We start from the raw sequence: 8,806 nt of genomic DNA, 5'->3' as shown, positions 1-8,806 counted from the left end.
CAATTTTTTCTCCACTTGAAGTGCTCTTGCCTGCTGGTCGTCCTCCCTCTATTTCCGCTAATTCACCTGACTCTAGCCCATCTTCCCCAATTCACTCCTCCATTTCCTTCAGGAACCATCTGTAACCCTCTTGGCCTCCAAGGGGCTACATTTGGATGCCTTTCCTCATTAAGAATGCTCCATAACACCCTGTATATGGACAATAAATACACTATCCCATAAGAACCAGCCTCTCACAATGGGTTGCCAACTCTTTCGTAAACAAGTATTACGGCTAATTTAATTCTGCATACGTAACGTCTGGCATATTTTCAGTGCACAACTGCAGAATCACATCCTAGCCTTAACTGCTACATACTGTAAATCAGTAAAACTGGAGTGTGGCCTATGGTATATGTAGTTTCAACAAGCTCTTCAAGTGTTCCAATAGCATCTACAGCTTCCCACTAAAATGAATAGTAACCGAATTTGATCTCCTGCTTAAAACAACTGGAAAAAAAATAGACAAAATTTATGAAAGAATAGTTTCTAAGACATTGTGTATCAGGTAACGAAGAACTGGTCCCTGAGAGATGAGAACAAAGCGAGGCCTACGCTTGCCCTAGAATACTGCAGGTAAAGAATGCTCAGGCTGTGCTGGAAGGAGGGGAACCCACACAGGGCTGAGCAATCTCCCTGAATAGAGAAAATAGAGCCTACGAGTCCAGGAAGGCCAAGGCAGCTAAAGTTTGCAGGGCAAATGATGGAGAGAAGAGAACTGCACGAAAAGCTTCAGAGATCTAGATAGGTCTCCTCAAAATTTCAGAGGATTACTGAACAACCCATGCAAATAAAGACATTACCCAAGGCTTTGAAAAAGAACATCTGAAAATATTAAGGGACCACTCTCCAAAATTCACATAGGTTTGGGAGTAGCGTCTATTTCCACTACCCAGAATGGAAAAACCTCGAAATTTGTATGGCAAAAGGTAAAATACTCAGAATTTTGCCTCACTAATGGGGGGAAAAAAATTAGCGCTAGACTAAACACACTTCTGGTTCTGCCCAACAAAGGTAAAGAGCAAGAACCAAAAGGATTAAACTGTTATCAAGTAACCTAGCGGTCTTCCAGAAAAAAAAGCCCAAGAATCCTTATAGGATCACAAAAATATCCAATATTTAACATAACATTGCCAATGTCCGGCATCCAATAGAAAAATCACAAGAAAAAAATGAGACCAATAATGAGAAAATTCAAGAAATGGCACCCTGGAAATGATACAACTAATAGCATTGCTAGACAAGGACATTAAAACTACTAATATTCCATATGCTCAGTAAGTCAAAGGAAAGACTGAACTTCTGAAGTCCACATAGAAATTATAAATATGATTTAAATCAAACTATTGGAGAAGAAATGAAAATATAGATCAGACTGGATTAAAGCAACTACACATTGTAGGAGAACAGAAAAGTAAACTCAAAGACAAAACAAAGAGAAATAAAACTGTAGGAAAAAAGAACAAAGTAATAGTAAAATGTGGACTGACTTCTACCAGCCAATATATGTGTAACTGGAATGAAAAAATTCCAAATCTGATGAAAACTACAAGCTCACAAAACCAAGAAACTCAATGAATGCTAACCACAAAAAAAAATATATAGAAAACTACAGTAAGGCACATCATAAATTGCTCAAAACCAGTAATTACAAAAAATCTTGAAAGTAGCCAGAGAAAAAGGCACATTACACACTCAAAAACAAACAAAATGATAGCAAACTTTTCTTGTGAAACAAGACAGAATAAAATGTATCATCTTTTAAGCATTAAGAGGAAAAAAAGATTGTCAACACAGAATTCTATACCCAACAAAAAGATGTTTTAAGAAGGAAGGTGAAATACTTTTTGAGATATATGAAAGCTAAAAGAATCCCTCACCAGAATAAAGAATACGACGAAGGGTCAGCAAAGAAGCTAGGTGGCCCTGGCTGGTTTGTCTCAGTGGTTAGTGTGTTGGCCTACGGACTGAAGGGTCTAGGGTTCGATTTCTGGTCAAGGGCATGTACTTTGGTTACAGGTTCCATCCCAGGTCTGGGTCCAGGAACATGTGGGAGGCAACCAGTCAATGAGTCTCTCTCACATTAATGTTTCTCTCTCTCTCATCCTCTTCCCTCCCTCCCACTCTCTCTTTAAAGAACAATGGGAAAAAATATCCCTTGGGCGAGGAATAAAATAAAAAATAAAAAAGCCAAGGTAAGCTCTCTGATGCAAAAGCATCTACTAAGGAAAGACCTTTATATTAAAACTTGGTTTTCATTAATCACCTATTTGAGCTCAATCACTGCCTAATAAGGTTGTATTTTATTTGAAATAAAAATAAAGGTGGGTTTTGTTGTGTCTGAAACACAATGGTTGTGTATCACAGCAAAGCACAAGCAGCTGGTTTTAATTTCTTGCTGAAAAGAAACAACACTTTTATTTTCCACTGTTTTATTATAAAAATCAACATTTCATTTGTTACAACTCAGCTTAGTGTAATAATCAAAAGGGGGATTTATACAAGGTATTTTTATACAGTTTACAATTAAAGCACTTATTTTACAAAAAGGGGGAAGTGAATAGTGGACAAGGGATGACCAAATGTTGGCCATTAAAATATATAAATACATCCTTGCAAAGCACCATCGTACCAAAGTCCATGGACAAGAAACACCAGCTGACTTTAAGACAAAACGAAGATTAAAGCTTAAGAAAAAATTTAAAAACATAAAGGATAAACATCTGAAAGCAGCACCAGATCCTTCACTTGCAAATAAGGCTAGTCCAGCTCAAGCTTCTCAGTATCCTCTTTATATTTTCCTCACTAACCCCAGATACTTAATTTCACATAACATTACATTTAATCAGACTCTCTTTGATTTATTTTCCTCTTAATACCCATATTAAAGGAATGGTCATATATACATATTCACATACACATATATGCATTCCTACCCTGATTAATTTAATTTAAAAAAAGAATGGACAGTTAAGCAAAAGCAGTTCTCTATAATTATTTGGTGTTAACTTTTAGGCAAATCCTAACTAATGGCGGGGGGAAAAGTTTTTGTTAGTTCTATATGGTTAGTTTATAATTCTATCTGTAAAGTCATGAATATTTATTTCAGCGGAAAACTTAATGGTTTAAGAATGCCTTACAAAAAACAAAAATAGAGTGAAGTGTACCTGCACTGAAGAAGGGTGAGGATAGTCAGATTCACTCTACGTAATCTAGATTAACCTAAAAAAATCTACCTCCCCCCTCTACTCACGTAGTTTTAGTTTAATAAGACACAGAATTAAAACAAATATCCTGAGCATATAAATTTATATTCATAATTAATAATATTTTAAAATTATAAATGCAAAATGACATATTTTAGGTCTAAATTCTGTCTAAAACATTGAAAATTTCAAGAGCTAACTTTTGAGACTATTATGAAATGATGCCATTCCAGAAGATAGAAACCACATATGCACCAGTACTTTCTAAAATCATTTGTTATTTCTCTTGGCTCATTTTAGGTTTGGGATAAGGAAAGCAATACCAAATAAAGTTAAATTTCTTTAATTTAAAAATTCTGAGAACATGTTTTAAACAAATTTGATGATAAACTTCTTTATGACTCAGTTCATGTCTGCACCTAGTGTACAGTCTCATTTGTGATGTCTGATATTCACATACTCATATCCACACTCCACACTGTGTGACTTAATAAAGCTTGACATATTTGGCGTTTGAAAAGCCCAAGATTTCTGTTCCTGAATTTTGTTAGATGTGAAATAGTAACCAATATGCAGATCTTATGGCATGCAAATCAATGGAGTGGCACGTTTTCTCTTGCAAGAGATAAAAACAATTTTAAAACTGCATTTCTAAGCATCTAATCTAGACACAGGACTAGACAGGGGAACAGCAGCATTACATCTATTGCAGAGGAGCTTAAGGAAAGCCCCTTAGTACCAGAAGTAAACAATGTTTACCATGATTATTGGTATCAGGTCGCATAAATATACACAGTTTATTAATTGGCTAGGTAAGTTGCAGCTATTAACTGTATCTGAAGTATTCTTCATTAATGGGCCTTTACAGCAAATGGGCTTTTCCCAAAAAACTAATTGCTACCCAGTAAAAATGGAGGCTATTTTTATATCCTAATATCGAATGAGTTGGCCATATACAAATCATTGACTTAAGAGAATTTTTTAATGAACAAATACAATCCTCAAACATCCTAAAATTTTACTGCTCAAACCACCCACCTCTAACTTATCCTCTGGTATTAGATTTCTAAATACATAACATCTATATAGAATAGTTGTTTAATGTATTAACGGTTCAGAGCAAAACTCCTCAGGCCACTGTTCAGAAGACCAGGGCTCTGCAGGAGCCAAGTTCAAAGTTAGAAAAGTTCAGGGTCATAAAAGACCATGTCAATGTGGAATAGCTTACTATAGTGCACTGAACATATGCTCTGCCAGAGTTAATTTCTCAGATAATTCTAAGCATATCAGTAAGTGGGCATACTTTAAGACATGTTTGAAATACTTTTTTATTTAAGGAACCTAATGAAATTTTTATTATTCCCCACTCATGGATAATGAATCTCACAATGCACCAAATTCAAAACCGTTTTTGATTTTTTTTCTCCCAATTTGTGCTGTCATGATTTGATGTTTTTTTGTTTTGTTTTGTTTGTTTTATTCTTAGTTTTTCTAATTAAAGCTCTGTGTTTAATAATCAAGAAAGTTTACTTAAGCTTAACTGTCCATGTAACCCGAGGGCCAATAAATCCTTCCTGAATTCTGACAATTCTCTCATTTTAAAGGTACTCCCCAAAACATTAAAAATCCATCTCAACTAACCCAGAAAGAGGATTCTGAGATAAAGCTGAACTGCCTTCAAATAATTTCAAATTGGCACACAAATTAACATTTTGCAAGAGGCCATTGCCATCGCAGTACAAGCACTTGGACTGAGATACAACAAGGCAATATTCTTCTTAGTTCATTATAGTGCAAGTTTCCACATGGGAAGCCCACCAGATAAAGATGCACATTAAAAAAATGTAAACATATAGAATTCTCAAATTCTAATTGATACCCAGTTATTGCTAACCTTTCCATCTTCATTTAAGCATCAAGTGCCCATGGTGTGTCACAGAATGCAACTTCTCTGTCCATTCTGTTGGGCTGTGAGCACACTGTTCCATTAACAGGAAGAGTTCACTTGTCTGACTGAGATGCAAGACACTGCTGGATCACCACTTATTTATATGCAAAACCAAGTGCACAGGATTCTTATAAGGCGCACGGATTCTTATAAGGTGTCCCCAGCAATCTCACCAGTATTCTGAAACCACGTTTTTTTCTCTTGAAAAAGTTTACTTAGGCATTTTTTAATTGCTTAATTAATTACTTCACCCTTGCTGATATTCTAAATCCTTTCTTCCATTGTTTTTCGTTGGGCCCTTAAATCCAGAGAGGCCTCTCAGCAAGACTGAATTTAAAAAAACCATTCAGCAATAAACGACCAACATTTGCTAAGGTAAAAAATACATTAGTTTAAAAACACATTCAATTTTAGCATAGATATGCTGGAAACACGTGTAAAGCAGGAAACTAACTTCTGGCAAGGTGGCAACGCAATGCTAGAATCGTTCCACCGGTCAGCCCTGACAGCTGGGGGTGCAGCAGCCCGTACCATGCAGGCCAGGCAGGTTACAGAGAGCCTTTCAATATCCTCTCCACCGAGTCCTGACAGCTGAGAAGTTAACAGTTTGCTTTCTCATTTAATCCGTATTGTTAAATTTGTTAAATCATCTTAATCCGTAATGGGATAAGAGAGAATACACACTAATACATATATATAAGGTGATTATAAGGATAATTTGGGTAATTTGAAAAAAATCTAATATTCACATTAGTTAACAAGAAAGATATTAAACTCATGTCACACGTTAGAAGAGGTATGTATGCAGACATCCTTCTGAGAAAAATTGGCCTAAAGAACCCGAAAATGTCATGAACAGTTACTAACGGGAAAACCTAATGATAACAAAACATTCTCCTTTTATATAGATTGTCTCTAACCAGAACATATTTAAATATTTTAGTAGGAAAAAAAAATATAAAAATGATTTTATACTCCGATATTACATGCTGAAAGTACTGCAAGGATATATGATCAACTTATAACAAAAACATAACGGTTAAATTTGTAATTCTTAAACATTGTCTATATGTGTTGTAAAAAGACAGATTAATGAGCATTAAAACAATCTTAGAAGTAAAGAGGAGCAATATGTCTAACCTTTGATCATTATGCACAAACAGCAGTCAAATTGAAGAGCTGAGCCTACAGGAGAGTGGAGCGAGTATAAATATTAAAATAAAACCTTAATTTAGGAAATTCCATTTAATCAATCTTCAGATAACAAGCTTTGAAGAAATCATGGTATCTTGGCAAATGGCCTACAAAGCTGCTGGGGGAGCAAGCAGGTGAAAACACCTAGAGGAGAAATTCTGAGAGGTGAGCGTGGATTCTGAGGGAGGGACAGAGACTGCACACACAATCAGCCCCACAGCATCTCACCAGACAGCTGATCTTTCCTACAACAGCAACACCCAGAATGGATTTTGGTATCTGTTTTCCTCACTAAAATTGCTGTATTTCTAGAGAAAACGAAGTCCTATATCCAAAGTTAGTATTAATTCCGTTTTCTTTCATGATTTCTTATACTTGTAGGCCCTCAAGTACTAGTTAACATGAAGGCAATCTGGCTACTTCCAACCTGCTCTAAAATGGACTTACATTTTTCTTCTTCTTTTATTTTTGGTATCAATAAAGCCCAGACATTCCTGGTCACTGATGCCTTTATTATTCCTGTTTCCTTGTACTCAGTCACTTCACTGGGTTTAAGGCATGCTTTGTGTATTTAGTTTGCAAAAATAAAACTTTTAGTACAAATTTATTTTTATACAAATTTTTATGGCACAAGCAGCAAATTTGCTGTTTTAAGAAAATATATAAATATCCTTTTCTTCTGTACAAATATCTCCAGTATTCCCTACCCTTTATAATTTTTAACTGTACATGGTCTGCCTCATCCTTCTCTAGTATCTCCCTCCCCCCCTCCAGATCTCAACCAAATCTGTATGTACATGTTTGCATTGGAGGCAGTCAGAGGAGGAGGGCCCCTCCTCAGGAGGAGTCTGTACAGGGAGAGGGTGGCGGAGGGTAGAGGTGATGAGAGTAGCTCCTCTCTGTGTATGGTGAAGGTGGGCAGCTTTCATAGTTCTCTTCTGCTGATAAGTATTGGCTTCGGGGTGTGGGAGGTGGGGGCACAGGCTCTGAGTCATAGTTCAAGTCACTAGTATAGCCCTTGGCTGTTGCCACTGAGGTCATTCTCCGGCTGGGAGCATAGTCACTGTCACAAACATCTGTGCTGCAGGGTGTGGTTGGGGGTGCAAAGTGCCGGTAACTGTATGGCCTGTAGCTGGTATAGGAAGAAAACCAAGAGAAGCGTTAGTTTTATGGAAAAGTGGTTTTCCCTATCAAAATACGGAGGTATTAGATGTAAACTTCACACTGAAGATAATAAACTACTACAATCTAAATTTGCACAGACCAGGAGGTAATTTTCAAAGGCAGATTGGAAGTGGAAGGTAGCATGTATTTTGTATTTGAAAATACAATGTGATTAGAGGCAATTAAAAATGGGTAGGATGGAAATGCACAGGTAAACTCAATCTAGACCCTGGATGTGCTCTTATAGCTTTACATTAAACTGGATAATGAAATAAAAAAGAACTATTCAAAGTTGTACTTACTGGTTATTTTTGGAAATCTGTCAGTTATACATTCAGTCTTTAGTCTACTAGTATATATAGTGAGCCTCACCAATTTCTGCTACTTCATGGTCTGTGAGAAGAATGGTTCTTCACACTTTAAAAAATGTATTTTTTATTGACTTTTAGAGAGGGAGGAAGGGAGAGGGAGAAAGAGAGAGACACTGATCTGACAGCAAAAACATCAATCGGTCCTACACGCCCCCTACCGGGGATTGAACCTTCAACCGGGACATGTACCCTAACGGGGAATCGACATACCAGCCAGGGTGGGTCTTCACACACTTTATACTACTTAAAAGTGTTTTATGTTCTTTCAACATTCTTTAACTGCTCTACAATTTACCTGATGAGTAATTTAGTGATGTCTGAAGACTTCATTCTCTCTTTAAAAATCAAATACTGTATAAGTCAGACTGAATATTGTAGACAGCCTAAGGGGTATATCTATCCCATTACTGTTACTATCAGCAAAGGAAAACTGCTGTGGTTTCAGAGGTTTTGATTTTCCTTGAAAAGACAAGCTTATGGTCATAAGAGCAGCTTTAACTCAACATCAAAATGATAAATTCTTAATACCCATAGAAGACCAGTGAACTTTTAAAAATGTATTTTATATAACTTACTTCTTACCTTTTTAAGTAATCTATAGTTGTTAATAAAGTTTGTAGCATGACTAAAGAAAAAGGCATTGGAAAGAGAGGATCATACTAATAAAAATAAGAGCTGACTTAAGGTGCTAGTTTTTCTATCATTTCTATTTCTACCTGCAACTTTTTATATTCTAAATATAGAAAAGTTAATCTTATATGCTTTCTCATCAGAGTAACTGCAACAGAGGGGCAAGAGCAAGTGCAAAACTGAAGTAACTATCCATAAAAGACCTAGTGATAGAGAGTACCACAGATAATATCCCAGGATACAAACATGTGATA

The 8,806-nt window shown here is 36.2% G+C and overlaps 1 protein-coding gene across 1 annotated transcript in view; it reads right to left on the bottom strand.

The window, feature by feature from the left end:
- Nucleotides 1–6,173: 6,173 nt before the first annotated feature.
- Nucleotides 6,174–8,806, bottom strand: part of LRP6 (LDL receptor related protein 6) — a 137,972-nt gene continuing 135,339 nt past the window's right edge. Inside the window, exons 23-24 of the mRNA XM_054719268.1 lie at nt 7,185–7,519; nt 6,174–6,378 (exon numbers count right to left, since the gene is read on the bottom strand). Coding sequence (XP_054575243.1) covers nt 7,225–7,519 — 295 coding nt within the window. The 3' untranslated portion in view covers nt 6,174–6,378; nt 7,185–7,224. The remainder of the gene's footprint in view (nt 6,379–7,184; nt 7,520–8,806) is intronic.

Source organism: Eptesicus fuscus, chromosome 7, assembly GCF_027574615.1.
Source record: "Eptesicus fuscus isolate TK198812 chromosome 7, DD_ASM_mEF_20220401, whole genome shotgun sequence".
NCBI lineage: Eukaryota > Metazoa > Chordata > Mammalia > Chiroptera > Vespertilionidae > Eptesicus > Eptesicus fuscus.
The sequence above is the reverse complement of the archived record's forward strand: the minus strand, read 5'-3'. Positions and strand labels throughout refer to the sequence as shown.